Source organism: Rattus rattus, chromosome 13, assembly GCF_011064425.1.
Source record: "Rattus rattus isolate New Zealand chromosome 13, Rrattus_CSIRO_v1, whole genome shotgun sequence".
NCBI lineage: Eukaryota > Metazoa > Chordata > Mammalia > Rodentia > Muridae > Rattus > Rattus rattus.
Genome location: NC_046166.1, coordinates 13,861,687 through 13,881,132, shown reverse-complemented (window position 1 = coordinate 13,881,132; position 19,446 = coordinate 13,861,687). Strand labels below are relative to the sequence as shown.

Below are 19,446 nucleotides of genomic sequence, written 5' to 3'. Positions count from 1 at the left end.
AGAGACAGTTTAAGGGGCTCCTTCCTGGAGACTGGGGTAGGAAAGAAGCTCTGAGCATCGAGACCAAGCTTTGTTCCTGTCTTCTCTGGCCAGGCCAAGTGGCAGCGCCTGGCTTCCAAGGGCAGTGCCCGTTTGGACATGTTTGAGCACATCAGCCTCATGACCCTGGACAGTCTGCAGAAGTGCGTTTTCAGCTTTGACAGCAATTGCCAGGAGTGAGTACCTGTGCTGGCCTGGGAACCTGGCCCATTAGAAACAAGGGAGGGAGGCCTGGACAGACAGAGGAGAAGGGCTGTCCTGGGGGAGGTGGCTCAGAACATTAAAGCATTAAAGGAGCCTGGAGGAGAGAGAGGGAGTGGTCCTTCCAGTAGGTGCAATTGTTGGACAGTATGGAGACGCTGTCTGCACTCAACAGTGAAGTGGTATTTTGCAGATGAGGGAGATGGGAGATGGTGGCTCAATATTAAGTACTCTGGAAAGCTTCATTACGAGATTTCAAGGAAAACACTGAAGGTGTTTGTTTGGGTTTATAATAGATTTCTCTTACTATAGCAACCTGTCTGAGACAGTCAACATCAAGAGAAGAAAGGTTTGTTAGAACCCAGGGTCTCATGGGCTTCAGTCAATCATCTGTCTCCTGTGATGAAGTAGTACCTCAAAGTTGGAGCACGGAGAACGGGGGGCTTGAAAGTAGAGATATGGGGGAGGAGCTCATTAGTCCCCACCTGAGAGCATTTGCTGGTCTTGTGAAGGACCCAGGTTCAGTTCTTGGCACCACCATGGTAGTTCACAACCACCCATAAGGGATTGATGCCTGCCCTCTCCTGACCATTGTGAGCTTCAGGCAGGCACATCATGCACATGCACACATGCAGGGAAAATACTCATATTCATTGTGATGGTTTGTATTCGCTTGGTCCAGGGAGTGGCACTATTAGGAGGTGTGGTCCTGCTGGAGTAGGTGTGTCACTGTAGGTGTGGGCTATAAGACCCTTATCTTAGCTGCCTGGAAGTCAGTCTTCTGCTAGCAGCCTTCAGATGAAGAGGTAGAACTCTCAGCTCCTCCTGCCCCACGCCTGCCTGGATGCTGCCATGCTCCTGCCTTGATGATAATAGACTGAACCTCTGAACCTGTAAGCCAGCCCCAATCAAATATTGTCCTTATGAGAGTGGTCTTGGTCACGATGTCTTTTCACTGTAGTAAAACCTTAAGGAAGACACACATTGAATAAAATAAATAAATCTAAAAAAAAATTAAAAACCCATCAAATCAGTTATAAACCAAGGCACCTTTAGAATCTATTGATGGAGACATCGGGTATGTGGGTTAATGTAAGTGGAGGAGTCTTTATTGTGGTTGTTTTCTGATGACACACTTAGCTGTTTACGGCTGGTGGAAACTATGGTTTTGTTAAGTTCCTACATTCCAAAAGCCACAGGATGTTAGGCTAGACACAGAGATGGGCAAGGAACGATGACTTTTATGGGGGCTAACGACATCCCAAGATAAATTGTAATTAGACTCTGGACCCGACACGTCCCAACTCCACAGTTACTGAAATTCTAGTCCTTGAATCAGTCTTGCAGAAGGGTCACAAGGTCAACTGCCATTCCTCCCAGGAACTTCCTTTGCAGGTTCACTGGACTTACACATAAGCACAGGAGAGCAGTTACAGGAGAAGGATGACAATGTGACGTGACATGCTCCTGCGGGGAACCCCCAAACAGCTACACTATCACCAAGTCCCACCCCATTGTGGATGTTGACATCATGGATGTACTTGGAGTCCCACTTTCTAGACACTCTGGCATCTAACAAGGTCACTTGCAGCAGGTGGTAGGGGACAGAGAAATATCTGGAGTCTCAGGTGGGGACCTCCTGGCCCTCCTTTCCTCCATCTACTAGGAGGTACAGATTGGTTTGTTACTATCACCATAGACCTGAGTACCACTGTATTGCTCTGCTCTGGTTGCCATGGTTAATGGGCAAAGTCCAAGATGGTGTCAAGAGTGAACAAATGCTTTTGGTTTCTCCATTCCCCGTGGGCAGCAGCTTCCGGCTGCTGAGGTGTTTTCTCAGTGTTCACATATGTTAAAGCGTCACTTCTGCTCTGCTCGCACCCTCCAGGAAGCCTAGTGAATATATCACTGCCATCTTAGAACTTAGTGCCTTAGTGGCCAGACGGCACCAGAGTCTGCTTCTGCATGTGGACCTGTTTTATTACCTCACCCGTGATGGGATGCGCTTCCGGAAGGCCTGCCGCCTAGTGCATGACTTCACGGATGCTGTCATCCAGGAGCGGCGCCGTACCCTCCCTGATCAGGGTGGTGATGATGCCCTTAAAGCCAAGGCCAAGACCAAGACTTTGGACTTCATTGACGTGCTACTGCTGAGCAAGGTAGGCTCCTGAAGGGGGCAGACTGGGGGCGGGGGGTACTGAGGCTGGAGTGACACTGTGACGTGACAAAGCCAAGCACACTCTGCCCTTACTATGTCCTAGACCCTATGTAGGCTCCACTCATGGAACCTGGCCCCAAGCCCTTCACCACTTGGCAAGCTAAGGTGTCTGGAACTCTGCATTGGTATCTAGATCCTTTGAGCCAACTCAGACCAGGGAGGGACTCTAAGCCCTGTTTTAACATTTGAACTACAAGTCTAAACCTTTGCACATACCCAGCAAAAAGAGCAGGATGGAGACCCTGAAAACCAACCATGCCAATTCTCCTCATGCCCATTTGTCAGGCCCAGACCCTAGCAATCACCCCAGGTACCTGGACTCACCTAGGCCTGGCTGAGAAGGAAATAAAGTCCAGAGGTCACCTGCCTTTGCTGTTGTTAAGGTTAAAAAGTAGAAAGGTTCATGCATCCGCTGGAGAGACCCAGTCATGGTGGGTGAGTGGCATTTCCCACCACAGTCAGGGACAGAGTCTTGCCCATAAAAGGGGACAATGAGAGCTGATTCTCCACTCCTCTGGGGCTGAGGATAGGACTCAGATGATATAGTGCTCACTTAGCCTGCACAAGGCCCTGGGTTCCATCCCAGCACATTGTAAACAGGGCCTGGTGGCTCCTGCTTGTCATCCCAGCATTCATGGGCTGGTGACAGAGGGTCAGAAGTTCATGGCCATCCTTGGCTACAGAATGAGGTTGATATCAGTATGGGTTACATGAGACTCTTTCTTTTTAAAAAAAAAAAAAAAAAGAGTTGAGGGAAAGAAAAGAGGTGGATCTTGGGCAGTGGGAGCCATGGAAGGTGTTTGAGGATAGGGGTGCAGGGGACAGCATGCATCCCTGGCTTTAGCAATGATAATACAGGAACTTCCATAGTTCATGCTCTGGAGAACCTAGGGTTTTAAGAGTTAGAATCATTGTGCAGTACATACATCTTCCTCTGGCACTGTGGACAGTAGCCTCGGTGCCCAGGGGCAGAATAGCTCTCTCTGCGGTAACAGCAGCCGGGATGACGGCAAAGCTTCGCTTAGTGGGCAGTGCAACTCTTTCATCTGTGTAGGTAGCTGTTTTTAAACGTGTGCATGCATCGCATGTATGTGTAGGAGGGTCTGTGTTCATGTGTGCGTGTTCATACAGAGAACAGAGGTCGGCCCTGGGTGTCTTCCTTCGTTGTTCTCCATCTTGCTTTTTTAGAAAACGGTTTTAGATTTATTCATTCTATGTTATGAGTGTTTTGTCTGCATGTATGTAAGTCAGAAGATGGCTTCAGATCTCTTGTTCCTGGAGTTCGAGCCAGTAACTGGGTGCTGGGAATTGAACCCTGGTCTCCTGCAAGAATAGCACGTGAACCACTGTGTCATCTTTCCGGCCCCTCCACCTTGCCTTTTGATTAAATTATTTGATTGAGTGGTGTAGGGAGCGGCGCAGCAGCTGTATGATAATGAGGTGAATCTGCCGCCCTCCTAACAACAGTACTGAGCATGCGTGGGGTTTTGCACCTGGGGTCAGTCTGGCTGGGGCGTTACTATGTTAATGGAGGTTCATGCAGGTTCATGCCGCGCCAATCTCTGGAGGACAAGTAGCTGGGATGGCAGTGGGGTGACTCGTGCCGACCCATCCCTGAAAGGATATTAGCATGCTGTAGTGTATAAAAGGAGAGCAGCTTTGCCACTTGGCGCGGTAATACTGAGAGCTGTAACACTTGGAGCTGTAACACTTGGAGCTGTAACACTTAGGGCTGGCTGCCGCCGCCTCCCTGTATCAACAAAGAAGGTGTCCTGCAGTAAAGGCTGTTGAGAAGAATCCAACCGTGTTGCGTCTTCCTTGCCGGACGAGGTGGGCGCGACAGAGTGGTGGTTGGTAGAGTGTGCACGTGCACACACATGTGTGCTCACAGGTCAGAGAACACTTGAAGGAGTTGTTTTTCTCCTTTCACTATTTAGTCCCTGGTATCTAACTAATGGCTTGATGGTGACTGACTTTACCCGCTGAGCTATTCCACCAACTTTTCGTTTGTTTGTTTGTTTTGAGGCAGTGCCTGTCACTGAACCAGGAGCTCACAGATCATCTACACCAGCTGGCTAATGAGCTCCAAGAATCCACTTATGTCTGCCTGTTCATTGCCAGGTTCACAGGCAGCGGCTACCATGTCTGGCTTTTATGCGGGTGCAGGGGTCTGAACTCAGGTCCTCTGGCTTGAGTGGCAAGTGCATTTTCCTGGTCCTGGCTAACACCATCTATTTTTAAGCATCAAGGCTCAGATGCTAAGAGGCTGGCAGCCAGGGTGATGTCACTAGTGTGCGGACTCTGGTGATGAACACAGGTGCAGGGGTGTAGTGGGCACGGGTATCCAGAAGAGTCAGGGGTCTTTAGAGACTGTCCTGGGTTAGATTCAGGAGCCCTTACAACTGGCGCCATTTAGTGTCTTGCCTTGTCTTCAGGATGAACATGGCGAGGCTCTGTCTGATGAGGACATCCGAGCAGAGGCTGACACCTTCATGTTTGGAGGTGAGTGAGTGTTTCTGTGAACTGTTACAGAGAGAGCGGACGTCTAGGCATCCTGGCCACAAGGTTGTGGACCCTGAATTTCTTCCCCTTCGGTGTCTTTCCCGGCGGGTTGGGGCTAGCCACCTTAGTGCTGTCCACTTGGAGGTGCTGAAGCAGCCCAGAGACCCCAGGCCGCCTGTCTGCCTTTCAGGCCACGACACCACGGCCAGTGGGCTCTCCTGGATCCTGTACAACCTGGCGAAGCACCCGGAATACCAGGAGCGCTGCCGGCAGGAGGTGCGGGAGCTCCTGAGGGACCGTGAGCCTGAGGAGATTGAATGGTAAGTCAGGTTCCGGAGTACTTCTGAGCCCCCTTCCTGGCTCTTTTCCCAAGAGAAGAGAAAAGATGGCCGAGGAAAGGAGAGAGGAACAGGCCTGCATCTGCACGGGGTACAAAGGCTTTGAGAGATGGAGGGAGGAGAGGAAATGAGGGAGAGGGAGACAGAAAGAAGGTATGTGTGCGCGCATGCGTGTGCGTGAATGTACATGTGTGCATGTGCACGTGCATGTGTGTGTATCACGTGCACTTGAGTTCCTGTGGTGGGGCAGTGAGGAATCAAGATGGCAGCAACTGAGGTCAGTGGCAATAGACTGGGAAAGCGATGTTAGTGACTTTGATTTTAACCCAAGGGTAATCAGGAGCCGGGGGAAAGTGTTTGAGCAAAGGAGAGGCAGGTCAGCTGTGTGTATCATAAAGGTCCTTGTAGGATTCTTCAAAGTTTTCCTTAATCTTTCATTTTCAGATTGACCTAACTGTAAAAGTCTTTAGTCTTCTAGAAAAAAAAATCTTTAACTTAGTTTATTGGAGTTTCTTAGAAACATCAGGTGAACTGTGTGTCTTAGGGAGCACCTTTAGTCCTTTTACTCAAGAAGTTGAGGCAAAAGGATCCCTTGAAGCAGGTAAGTTTGGGTAGCATAGCAAGACCCTGTCCATGGCTACCAGCCTCCTTGGGCACCTACATAAAAATGTGGGTACACATGTACACACTCACACACATAAGCACACGTACACAATTTAAAACTTGTAAAAAACCAAAACAAACAAAGAGGCATCCTTAGTGGGTGTCTTAGTTAGGGTTTTGCTGCTGTGAGCAGACACCATGTCCAAGGAAATTCATAAGGCCAACATTGAATTGGGGCCAGCTTACAGGTTCAGAGGTTCAGTCCATTATCATCAAGGCAGGAACATGGCAGCATCCAGGTAGACATGGTGCAGGAGGAGCTGAGAGCTCTACATCTTCATCTGAAGGCTGCTAGCAGAAGACTGACTTCCATGCAGCTAGGATGAGGGTCTCATAGCCCACACCCATGGTGACACACCTCCAACAGGGCCACACCTTCTAATAGTGCCACTCCTTGGGCCAAGCATAAACAAATCATCACATTCCACTCCCTGGCCCCCATAGGCTTTTTCAAACATATGAGTCTATAGGGGCCATACCTAAACATAGCATAATGCAAAATTTATTTAGTCCAACTTCAAAGGTCCCCATCGTCTATAGCAGTCTCAACACTGTCCAAAGTTCAGTCTTTTCTGAGATTTATCCATTCACTTAACTGTAACCCCCAAAGCAAGACGAGAAACCAGCTGGGCAAACCCCAAACTCTACATCTTCATGTCTGATTTCAAGGCGGTCTTCAGATCTCCAACTCCTTTTTTCATCTTTGTTGACTGTAACAAACTTCTTTCTCCTGGGCTGGTTCCACTCCCTGTTAGCAGCTTTCCTCGGCAGATAGACCATGGCTCTGGCATCTTGAACATCTTGGGGTCTCCCAGGCAACTTCAGTGGTACAGCTGTTTGTTTCAATGTCTGGGATCCACACATGATCTTCTGGGCTCTTCCAAAGGCCTGGCATCAGTTCTCCAATTCTGTCCTCTGTAGCACACTAAGCTCAGGTTGATCCACTTCACTGCCGCTGCTATACTTGGTGGTCATCCCATGGACTGGCATCTCCAATACACTGGGGTCTTTCTGCTGCAACTAGGCTTCACCAATAGCCTCTCACAGGCTCTCTTCATGGTGCCAAGCCTCAAATCCTTTGCATGACTCCTTCAGCCCTGGGCCATCAAGTGCAACTTAGGCTTCAATTTCACCAAATGAATTTGCAAATTGCTCTTTCTAACTCTATTGAGTTGGAATTTTGATAGGGATTGCATTGAATCTATAGTTTGCTTTTGGCAAGTTGGCCATTTTTATTATACTAATCCTGCCAATCCAAAAGCATGGGAGATCTTTGCATTTTCTGAGATTTTCAATTTCTTTCTTCAGAAACTTGAAATTCTTGTCATACAGATCTTTCACTTGCTTTGTTAGAGTCACACTAAGGAACTTTACATTATTTGTGACTATTGTAAAGGGTGTCATTTCTCTAATTTCTTTCTCAGCCTGTTTATGCTTTGAATAGAGGTAGGCTACTGATTTTTTTTTTCAGTTAATTTTATACCCAGACAATTTGCTGAAGTTGTTTATCAGGTTTAGTAGTTCTCTGGTTTAATTTTTTGGGGTCACTTAAGTATACTATCATATCATCTGCAAATAGTGATATTTTGACTTCTTCCTTTCCAATTTGTATCCTTTTGGCCTCTTTTTGTTATCTGATTGCTCTGGATAAGACTTCCAGTAGGGAAAGAGTGGGCAGCCTTGTCTAATCCCTGATTTTAGTGGGATTGCTTTAAGTTTCTCTCCATTTAGTTTGATGTTGGCTACTGTTTTGCTGTATATGGCTTTTACTATTGTTTAGGTATGGGCTTGAATTCCTAACCTTTCCAAGACTTTTCCTATGAAGGGGTGGTGAAGTTTGTCAAATGCTTTGTCAGCATCTAATGAGATGACCATCTATTTTTTTTCCTTTGAGTTTGTTAATATAGTAGATTACATTGATGGATTTCTGTATATTGAACCATCCCTTCATCCCTGGGATGAACCCTACTTGATCATGATGAATAATCATTTTGATATGTTCTTAGATTCAGTTTGCAAGAATTTTATTGAGTATTTTTGAATCAATATTGATAAGGGATATTGGTCTGATGTTCTGTTTCTTTGTAGGGTCTTTGTGTGATTTAGGTATAAGTGTAGTTTTGGATTCAATGAATGGAGTGGGTAGTGTTCCTTCCATTTCTATTTTGTGGAATAGTTTGAAGAGTATTAGGTCTTCTTTGAAAGTCTGATAGAATTCTTCACTAAATCCATCTGGTCCTGGGCATTTTTTGGTTGGGAGGCTTTTAATGACTGCTTCTATTTCTTTAGGGATATGGGACTATTTAGATGGTTTATCTGATCCTGATTTAACTTTGGTAGCTGGATCAGTCTAGAAAATTGTCCATTCCATCCAGATTTTCCAGTTTTGTTGAGTATAGGCTTTTGTAGTAGGATATGATAATTTTTTAATTTCCTCAGTTTCTATTGTTATGGCTCCCTTTTCACTTTTGATCTTATTAATTTGTGTACTGTCTCTGTGCCCTCTGGTTAGTCTGGCTAAGTGTTTATCTATCTATTGTTGATTTTCTCAAAGAACCAACTCCTGGTTTTGTTGATCCTCTGTATAGTTCTTTTTGTTTCTACTTGGTTGATTTCAGCTCTGAGTTTGATTATTTCCTGCTGTCTACTCCTCCTGCATGAATTTACTTCTTTTGTTCTAGAGCTCTCAGGTGTGCTGTCAAGCTGCTAGTGTATTCTCTCTCCAGTTTCTTTCTGCAGGCACTCAGAGCAATGAGTTTCCCTCTTAGTACTTCTTTCATTGTGTCCCATAAGTTTGGGTATGTTGTGCCTTCATTTTCATTACATTCTAGAAACTCTTTAATTTCTTTCTTTATTTCTTCCTTGACTAAGTTGTCATTGAATAGAGCATTGTTCAGCTTACATGTGTATGTGGGCTTTCTGTTGTTTTTGTTGTTATTGAAAACCAGTCTTAGTCAATGGTGATTTGATAGGACTTGTTGGATTATTTCAATCTTCTTGTATCTGTTGAGACCTGTCTTTTGACCGATTATATGTTCAGTTTTTGAGAAGGTACCATGAGTTGCTGAGAAGAAGGTATATCCTTTTGTTTTAGGATGAAATGCTCTATAGATATGTTAAATCCATTTGGTCCATAACTTCTGTTAATTTCCCTGCATCTCTATTTAGATTCTCTTTTTATGATCTGTCCATTGATGAAAATGGGGTATTGAAGTCTCCCACTCTTTTTTTTTTTTTTTTTTTTCTTTTTTTCGGTGCTGGGGACTGAACCCAGGGCCTTATGCTTGCTAGGCAAGCGCTCTACCACTGAGCTAAATCCCCAACCCCGAAGTCTCCCACTCTTATTGTGTGTGGTGCTTTGAGCTTTAGTAAGGTTTCTTTCATGAAAGTAGGTGCCCTTGTATTTGGAGCATAGATATTCAGAATTGAGAGTTCATCTTGGTAGATTTTTTTCCTTTAATGAGTATGAAGTGTCCTTCCTTATCTTTTTTGATAACTTTTGGTTGAAAGTCGATTTTATTTGATATTAGAATGGCCACTCCATCTTGTTTTTGGGAACATTGGCTTGGAAAAATTTTTTCAGCCTTTTACTCTGAGATACTGTGTGTCTTTGTCAATGAGGTGTGTTTCCCATATTGAGAAAAATGCTGGATCCTATTTAAGTGTCCAGTCTGTTAGTCTATGTTTTTTTATGGGGGAAATTGAGTCCATTGAAGTTAAGAGATGTTAAGGAATAATGATTATTGTTTCCTGTTATTTTTGTTGTTAGCAGTGGAATTATGTTTGTGTGGCTCTCTTCTTTTTGGTTCGTTGAAAGCAGATTAAGTTCTTGCTTTTTCTCGGGTGTAGTTACCCTCCTTGTGTTGGAGTTTCCCATCTATTATCCTTTGTAGGGCTGGATTTATAGAAAGATACTGTGTAAATTTGGTTTTGTCATGGAATATCTTGTTTTCTCCATCTATGTAAGTTGATAGTTTTGCTGGATATAGTAACCTGGGCTGGCATTTGTGTTCTCTAAGGGTCTGTATGACATCTACCTAGGATCTTCTATCTTTCATAGTCTCTGTTGAGAAGTCTGATGTAATTCTGATAGGTTTGTCTTTATATTTTACTTTACCTTTTCCTCCTTACTCCTTTTAATATTCTTAATTTGCTTTGTGCATTTGTTTTGACTATTATGTGATGGGAGGAATTTCTTTTCTGGTTCAATCTATTTGGAGTTCTGTAGGCTTCTTTTATGTTCATGGACATCTCTTTCTTTAGGTTAGGAAAGTTTTCTTCTATAATTTTGTTGAAGATATTTACTGACCCTTTAAGTTGGGAATCTTTGCTCTCTTCTATACCTATTATCTTCTCATTGTGACCTGGATTTCCTGGATGTTTGAGGTTAAGAGCTTTTTGCATTTTGTATTTTCTTAGAGTATTGTGTCAATGTTTTCTATGGTATCTTCTGCCCCTGAGATTCTCTCTTCTATCTCTTGTATTCTGCTGGTGACGCTTGCATCTATGACTCTGATCTCTTTCCTAGGTTTTCTATTTTGAGGGTTGTCTCCATTTTTGATTTCTTTATTGTTTCTATTTACATTTTAAGATCCTGGATGGTTTTGTTCAATTCCTTCACCTGATTGGTTGTGTTTTCCTGTAACTTTTTTTTTTCTTTTCTTTTTTTCGGAGCTGGGGACCGAACCCAGGGTCTTGCACTTGCTAGGCAAGCGCTCTACCACTGAGCTAAATCCCCAACCCTGTTTCCTGTAACTTTTAAAGGGATTTTTGTGTTTTCTCTTTTAGGGCTTCTACTTGTTCACCTGTATTTCTTTTTTTTTTTTTTTTTTTTCTATTCTTTTTTTCGGAGCTGGGGATCGAACCCAGGGCCTTGTGCTTGCTAGGCAAGTGCTCTACCACTGAGCCAAATCCCCAACCCCTCTCCTGTATTTCTTTAAGAGAGTTATTTACGTCCTTCTTAACGTCCTCTATCATTATCATGAGATGTGATTTTAAATACAAATCTTGCTTTCCTGGTGTGTTGTGGTATCCAGAACTTGGGAGACTGGGTTCTGACGATGCCAAGTAATCCTGGTTTCTGTTACTCAGGTTCTTGTGCTTGCCTCTAGTCATCTGGCTCTCTCTGATGTTAGTTGGTCTTGCTGTCTCTGACTGAATCTTGGCCCTCCTGTGGGCCTGTGAGCCTGTGATCTTAGGAGTGAGAGCACTCCTGGGAGATCAGCTCTCTCTGAGCAGGCTTTGGGTCTGGAGGGCTGTGAAACAGCCTTAGCTCTGTGCACAGATAACACAGATGGAGACTATAGCAGTGAAAGTGAAATCTTCTTAATCACCACTAATTTCTTAGCTCTAGCTAACCAGCATCATCAATTGTCCCAGTAGTCCCTTCTATTCTGGACTCTAAAGCCACAGTCATGCTGAAGCTGCCAAGTTCTGCTGTTTGCAAGAGCTGGAATTCCCCCCCCCACTCCCTTCTTCTATTACATTTTCACTAGCTTTCTGTTTTCCAACTCCTTATTGCCTAAGCTTGGCTGTCCTGGATCTTGCTCTGTAGATTGACCTTGAACTCAGAGATCTGCATGCCTAGCACTTGTAATAAAAGGTGTGTACCACCAGACCTAGATTTAAGTTTTTCTTCACCTAGACCTTGCTTTGTCCAAGGCTGACCTTGAACTCAGAGATCTGTTTGGCTTTATCTCCTGGGATTACAGGTGTGTACCACCAGGCCTGGTGGTCCCACTCCTTTTATCTACTATCTCCTAGAATATAGGATTCAGCTCCATCTTACTTCCTGGTTTCCTTTTAATACTTTAATTTTTAATATAAAAAATATAACCATATATGGTTTTCTTTCTCAGCTTGCTATGCTTCTTTAAAATACTCTTCTTAAGACTTAAGCAGAGAACAAAGTCTATGATGGGTGTTTCTGAGACTTCCTTTGTTAATGTAATTAATCTGAGTCTCTTTACCTTAGCCTCAGGCAGATTCTTCAGACAAGGGCAAAAAGTAGCTACATTCTTCATCAAAATACCACAAAACAGTCTCTAGGTCACATACTGAAATTCTCCACTGAAACCTCTTGGGCCAGGTCTGCATAGTTCATATTACTCAAGTCTCGGGAAATCGAGGACCCCAGACACAGAGAGACCATTTTGGATGTAATAAACAAAGGCGAGGTTTATTACAGAGACCTATTATAGAGATCTCCGGGCTGACAGGAGACAGAGGTGTCGGCCCCTAGAGGCTGGAAGAAAGAGTATTTAAAGGCAGAGGCTGTGAGCCCCAGGGGATGGGGGATGTCAAAGGGGAATGCACCACAAGTTACAGGATTGTTTTATGGCTCCAGGAGATAAGGGGACGCCAAAAGGTTTTATGGCCCCCTCGGTCCTGGAACAGAGCTACAAAATCAGGAGAAGGGTCGGGTCTTCAGGTCCTCATTATTTTTAAAACTTTGTCAGAATTGATGAAGCATCTGCATTTGAAACACCTCTGCTTAGGCTTGGGTTTCCTGGAGTGCTCTCTGCAGAATGCAATGGCTGGAAGGCACAAGTACGGGCTTAAATAAACATCACCCGGGCAGAACAAAGAACAGTTACTCACACCAGGTGATAAGCAAAGTAGTTCTCTTGCATTTTTAACAATCTGTCTTCCTGAGTCAGGTCCTGTTGCTGAGTTTTGGGCTAATTTAAAACTCTATCTCTCAAGACCATGACCAAGGCAACTCCTATAAAAAACATTTAATTGGGGCCGGCTTACAGGTTCAGAGGTTTAGTCCGTTATCATCAAGGTGGGGACATGGTAACGTCCAGGCAGGCACGGTGCAGGGGGAGTTGAGAGTTCTACAGCAGCTAGGATGATTGTCTAAAGGCCCGCACCCACAATGACACACTTACTCCAACAGGGCCACACCCTCTAATAGTGTCATTCCCTGGGTCGAGCATATACAAACTATCACAGAGGGATACATAAATGAAGAAACAAAACAAAACAAAACAAAACAAAACAAAACAAAACAAAAAACTAGCAACCAGGTGGCCTTTAGGAAGAAGATGTGGTGATGTGCCACAGGGGTCAGTGGTGCGCTCTGTAGTTCAGATTTTCAGCTGCAGGTCCTGAAATTTTAAATAATCACAACATACCAAAAGAAGACAGAGTAAAGATTTCAGCTACACCATTGGCTCTTGATTAGTTGTTAATGTTTTTCCGTGGATTCTGCCTGGGGCTGTGGATGTGGCTTGGTGTTAGACCACTTACCTAGAATGTGCATAGCTATTCTAGGTGGCTAATCAAACTGGTAGTTTGAATATGCTTGCCCCTGGCAGTGGCACTCTTAGGAGGTGTGGCCTTGTTGGAGGGAGTGTGTCACTGCGACCCTGGTCCCAGCTTCCTGGAAGCCGATCTCCTATTAGCTGCCTTCAGAACAAGATGTAGAACTCTCAGCTCCTCCAGGGCCATAGTGCCTGGATGCTGCCATGCTTCCTGCCATAATGATAACAGACTGAACCACTGAAGCTGTGAGCCAGCCCCAGTGAAATGGTGTCCTTCTAGGAGATGCCTTGGTCATGGTACCTGCTCACAGCAGTAAAACCCTAAGTCAGGCAAAACAACCACCCACAATGCCTCTCTCTGCTGAAGGGGCACATTCACCCTTGTACCACCAGCCGCATCTCTTCCTTCCTTATCCCCCACCTTGGCTAATTGCATTCCTAGTGCAACGATGACAAAAGCAAAGCTTTAGATCTAGTTATCTTCTTTCTACTGTTTTGCATTTAGGTTTCTCTCTTTTTTCCAGAAGGAATAATTTGTATGCAACTTGTTAAATTAAACATTATTTTTATTTTAAAATTATATATGTGTGTGTGTTGGGGGGGTGGTCTTTGCGTGCAAGTGCAGTGTCTGCAGAGGCTGGAAAAGTGTGTCAGAACTTCTAGAGTTGGGGTGTACGGGGCAGTCCTGAGCTGCCTGCAGTGCTGAGAACTGAACTGTGGTTCTCTCGAACAGTAAGCCAGCCCTGAGTCGTTACACTTTCGTTCTCTCAGAAAAAGATTTTAAAGCCACCTGCCTAAGATTTCTCTGGTACTCTTATTAAGTATCTGATTTAAAAAGCTTTCGAATAATTAATAAGTTGATCAGTAAGAATGACACAATTAAGCTAATTAGTCGTAAGCTAATCAACAGTTAATTAATAATGAATGTTTTTTGAGACACAGTGTCATTGTGTGCCCAAGGCTGGACTGGAACTCATAATCCTCCTGTCTCAGTCTTTCCATTGTTGGGACTCTGTTTTTGCTTTTTTTTAAATTGCATATATTAACGCATTAATTAGTTAATGTCTCTCTTGGAGTTCAAACGTGTCTCCAGACGTCCTGGCAGCTGCTCTTCCTCTCCGAGCCATCTAGTCAGCCTGTGTTTTTCCAATTCTCAAGTACTTCTTTCATCAAGCACTGTATCCATCTTGGCATTTACTACAGGGAGGAAGGTTTCCCTGGGTCACGGAGGTGTTGAAGTTCTCTCAGTTTTGGTCCGATTAACTATTTCTTTTTTTTTCCTCAGGGACGACCTGGCCCAACTGCCATTCCTCACCATGTGCATTAAAGAGAGCCTGCGGCTGCATCCTCCGGCCACGGCAATCTCCCGCTGCTGCACTCAAGACATTATGCTCCCAGATGGCCGGGTCATCCCTAAAGGTGCGCGCAGCGTCAGGGAGGAGGGTTCTGGGCAGACCGTGAATCCAGCAGTTTGTCTTCATTGCTTCGTTTTCCCCCACAGGCGTCATCTGCCGAATAAGTATTTTCGGGACCCATCACAATCCAGCTGTGTGGCCAGACCCGGAGGTGCTGCCCCTCTTAAGGCTTCTATGTTGTGGGCTGGGGTTCTCAAGGGGACCGTCTTTTTGGTTGTTTGTTGGATAAAGGTTTCGTGTAGCGCAGGCTGACTTCAACTTAACCTGTAGCCAAGGATAACCATGAACTTCGGAGCCTCCTGCTTCTACGTCCTCCATGTTGGGATGACAGGGGTCCAGAAGCACGCCTGGTTTTTATATGGTGCTGAGGATGGGGTTCAGGGCCTACTAGGTCATTGCTCTTTCAACTCAGCTACCTCCCCAGCCCCAGGTTTTATGAAGCAGGATGTCAGGTATCCCAGGCTAACCTGGAAGTCCTTATACAGGATTTGACCCTGAGTCCTTGATCCTGTTGGGATGACAGGTTTGTAGCCATCAGTTTTATGCTGGTGCTGGGATGGAATCCAGGGTTTCTAACTACTCCTGCTGCATCCCAGGAGGTAGATAAATCAACTCTGACCTTCCGTTGCACAGCGAGGGCTCTGCTGCTGGCTACGCTGGCAATTGGGCCTCACCAGTCAATGACTCCATGTCTTCTGCAGGTGTATAACCCCTTCCGCTTTGATGCAGACAACGTCAAGGGCAGGTCACCCCTGGCTTTTATTCCTTTCTCGGCTGGGCCCAGGTAAGGCCAGGACTGAGGGGGAGGGGTCTAGGGTTGACATGAGGACAGGGGGAGTTGGGGTATTTGGAGGTTAGCGGCTCCTCCCTGCCTCCCTGCACAGAATTGTGCAAAGGTTTGGGGAATTGGGAAGGTGAAAAATCCTTCTCTGTGTTCAGAATCCAGTCCTGGCCTGTTCGGTTTTTGAACTGGGGTATTATCTGAGGATATCGATGCCCGTTCGTGGTCCCAGATACCTCAGCCTCGGGCCAGATTCTAGTGCTGTGTTGGTCCTGAGTAGGATGCAGGGCACAGTCAGAGTCTCCACCCCGCCCTCCTGCAGGAACTGCATAGGACAGACTTTCGCCATGAGTGAGATGAAAGTGGCTTTGGCGCTGACTCTGCTACGCTTCCGTGTCCTGCCCGATGACAAGGAACCACGCAGGAAGCCAGAGCTGATCCTGCGTGCAGAGGGTGGGCTGTGGCTGCGGGTGGAGCCTCTCAGCGCAGGAGCGCATTGACCCCACAGCTGGCCTGGAAACTGCCCCATTCACCCACCCGGCCTGCGTTTTTCCAGGAATAAAAATATCTTGTGTGAGCTTCACCAAGCATCCAGGTTACACACCTCATGTGAGCCACAGGGAGCCGTGGAAGGTGTTTGAGCGGTAGAAGGATTTAAGGGACATGAAGATTAATATTGTCACCCGGGAGGCAAGGCACACCCGTGAGGGATTATCTGGATAAATCAACTGAAGTGGAATGATCCGTCCTAATCCTAACTGTAGGTGGCATTCTGGGTTGAATTTCAAAAAAGTGTGGCCTAGATTAGAGATGGCTCTTCTCAGCTCAGATGATCTAATCAAGAAAATTTTCTTAGCGGTATGTCAAACAGCTTGGGTTTTAGTTAATTACAGATGTAGTCGAATTGAAAACCAAGAATGGCCACCACAGCCAGACTACCTAACCCTTCCCAAACGTTTCCAACACATGAGCCTATGTGGTCATCCTCACCCAAATCACCACAGGCTTACTTTTGAGGATGTGCCATTCCAGCAACTGGGCATGCGTGTTAGTCAGGGCTCTCTAGACTCACAGAACTTATGGAATGTCTCTATATATTAAGGAGATTTATTGGAATGACTTCTGTAGTCTGTAGTCCTAAGGCCAATTCTTTTAAGTTCAGACTCCATTTTAGAGAACCTGACCTAAGTCTGAACTCAGGTAAACTAACAGGCTGGTACCCAGCATTAGTTTCCAAGTTGCCCCCCTCCCCACAACAAAAACAAAGACTAGCTCCAGCCTCTAGGCTAATCCCCAATAAGACCAGCATTTTCAGGTTACACCCTCAACAAGACCAGCGTCTCTAAGTTCTTCCCCCAACAAACTTACACCCCCAGGTTGCAAGCCCACCCCCCCCCCCCCACCCCACCCCCGCTGAATGACCACCAATGCAGAAGGCAGCAGAAATTAGGTTTTTGGTGCGATTCCCAACACCAGACAATTATGTCAAAGGCGAGGTAGCTTTCCAATTAGATGTTTGCACACTCACCACCCCCCTTGCTTACTACAAAGTTACTACAAAGCCGTGCCCCATAGATATTCAGCCCCTCCGTCCCCATCGAAACCGTCCTGTGTGACAGTGGTGCATTGGAGGGGCCCAAGCTAGCTCCAATGAAATAAAGACCCTGCTGTGAGTTGCATCAGATCGGCTCCTGTCTGTGTTTGGGGGTTCAACCCTTCCCTGGCACTACATCCCAACCAACCCAACAATGGGGAGCTGTGAATTGGAGTTATGAGTCCCACGAGGGTAGTTGTTTCGGCTGGTCTTCTGTAGAAGCTGGAATGTGAAGAAGTACACTCCAACAGATGTACTGGCGAGTAAGTGCAGGCGGGCAGACTCCAGGCACAAACCAGCAGCTACAGTCCAGTCCTTTCAGCAGGCAGACACCAGACAGCTCTAGTTCAAGCCTGAAGGAACTGCCAGGCTTGACAACTGGCCTGAGGTGAGGCCACAGAAGAAGCAAGCTGCCACAGAGTAGTTTGCTTCCCTAGTGAGAAGCCCTTGGAGAAAATTGTTTCCATTTGCAAATGACTATCAATTGGAGAACAGCTTCTGGGTTAGGGACCGGGGCATGTGTCCACTTCTCCTCTCAGCTCTAGGACCCCATCTAGTGCAGAGCCTTGCAAGCGTTGCATGCTGCCCCAGTCTCTGTGAGTCCATATGTCTGTCAGTCCTGCTGTGCTTAGAGGGCCTGATTTCCTTGCTGCCCTCCATCCCCTCTGGTAACACTCTTCCTGTCTCCTCTTCTGCAGGGTCCCCTGAGCTGTGAGGGGACGGATTTGTTGGAAACATCCTATTTAGAGTTGAGTACTTCAAGGCGTAGGAGCCCAAGTGTTACAAAGAGCACTCCATAATGTCTGGTTGTGGGTCTTTGCACTTTTTTCCCATCTGTTGCAGAAGGAAGCTTCTCTGAAGATGAAAAAGGCATTGGTCTATGAATCCAGCATCGTGCCATTAGGAGGCATATTATTGCCACATTCCTTTTGCAGAATGGTAGTGTTTGTTTTTACCCTACGTGCCTGGGCTGTCTGGCTGTTGGTCATCCAAGCAACGTTGAGTACGGGCCCAATCTTATGGGGCGGGCCTTAAATCAAATCAGATATTGGTTGGTTATTCCCACAAACTTTTTGACACCATTTCTCTAAATATCTTGCAGGCAGGACACCACTGTAGATCAAAGGGTTTGCAGCTGACTTGGTGTTTATGTTTCTCCCTTGGTAGCCTGCAGAGTACTGTCTGGTACCAAGAACATTTAGCCCGTAGTGGTGAAGACTTTGGGTAGGCATCAGGGTCCCCTGAGCTGTGAGAGTGACTTCATTTTCAGTGAGTCACCTAAGTGTTAACTTCAGCAATAGGGCCTTTCTGTCAAGTTGCTGTTTATTATTATTATTATTGTTGTTGTTGTTTTATCATTATTATAAATGTATGGTGTGTATGTGTATTATTAAGACGCTTGGCATGCATGTGCGCTGTGTGTGTGTGTGTGTGTGTGTGTGTGTGTGTGTGTGTGTACAGTGTCCATGTGCTACATACTGAATATGATAATTAGAAGATAACTTTCAAGAGTTAATTCTTTCCTTCCACTGCATCTGGGGAATCGAATGCAGGTCCTCAGATCTGAGCAGCATGCTGAAGTCACTTCTGACCATTGAGCCTTCTCACTGGTCCCAGTCAGTTTTTTTTTTCTTCTGAGAGTGGTAGGTGTATTTGTAAGAGCAAGATGGCAAGAGAGTGACAGAAACCTCTGCTGCGTTGTTGACTTCTTTTCCTTCCCAGTGTCCCACTCTGCACTGCTTACCCCTGACTGACTTTGTCACCTCAATTTAGCCTGTCCCCTTCCCTCTTTCCACTTGGCTGCCCTAGTTTTGCTGCTGCTTCTGCTGCTGTTGCTGGTGGTTATCTCCTCCTCCTTCTCTCTCCTTCCTCTCCCCCTCCATCTTCCTCTTTTTCTTCCTGTATTTGTGTGTGTGTGTGTGTGTGTGTGTGTGTGTGTGTGTATATGTGTGTTTGTGTGTCCATGGGTGAGCAGGTGTCTGAAGAGGCCAGAAGAAGGCACCAGATTCCCTTGGGCTGAAGTTACAGATGGCTGTGACCTGCAGTGGGTGCTGGGAACCAAACTCAGGTGGTTTGGAAGAGTAATAAGTGCTCTTAACCATTCAGCCACTTCTCCAGCACTCTTTCAACTTTGTTTTTCTCAACGACCCTGGACTTTAGCAGTATGACAGGCTTCCTGGCCAGTGTGTAATCAGCTTGGCAGAAATGAAAATATTATAGAGACTCCTACGACTATTAAAATGGACCCCAAGAAATTTGCAATTTTCTCATGCTGAAGGAACAGCGAGAGGGGGTGCTCTTCTCTCCTCCCAGAAAGTTAACCCTCCAAAGCCTATGGTAGGACAATGATGCGTGGGACCTCACCCTGCCCAGGACTGCTTAGGTGCACGCTTATTTGTCCCCTCTCTACTCCACTCCAGAAGATGG

General features: G+C 45.8%; 1 protein-coding gene across 1 annotated transcript in view; it reads left to right on the top strand.

Annotated features, from left to right (window-relative positions):
* The window catches only part of LOC116914532 (cytochrome P450 4F3), a 28,079-nt gene extending 10,975 nt beyond the window's left edge, over nt 1–17,104 (top strand). The window contains exons 5-12 of the mRNA XM_032918860.1: nt 94–215; nt 2,129–2,399; nt 4,894–4,960; nt 5,151–5,280; nt 14,515–14,648; nt 14,731–14,795; nt 15,346–15,428; nt 15,748–17,104. Coding sequence (XP_032774751.1) covers nt 94–215; nt 2,129–2,399; nt 4,894–4,960; nt 5,151–5,280; nt 14,515–14,648; nt 14,731–14,795; nt 15,346–15,428; nt 15,748–15,925 — 1,050 coding nt within the window. The 3' untranslated portion in view covers nt 15,926–17,104. The remainder of the gene's footprint in view (nt 1–93; nt 216–2,128; nt 2,400–4,893; nt 4,961–5,150; nt 5,281–14,514; nt 14,649–14,730; nt 14,796–15,345; nt 15,429–15,747) is intronic.
* Nucleotides 17,105–19,446: the final 2,342 nt, after the last annotated feature.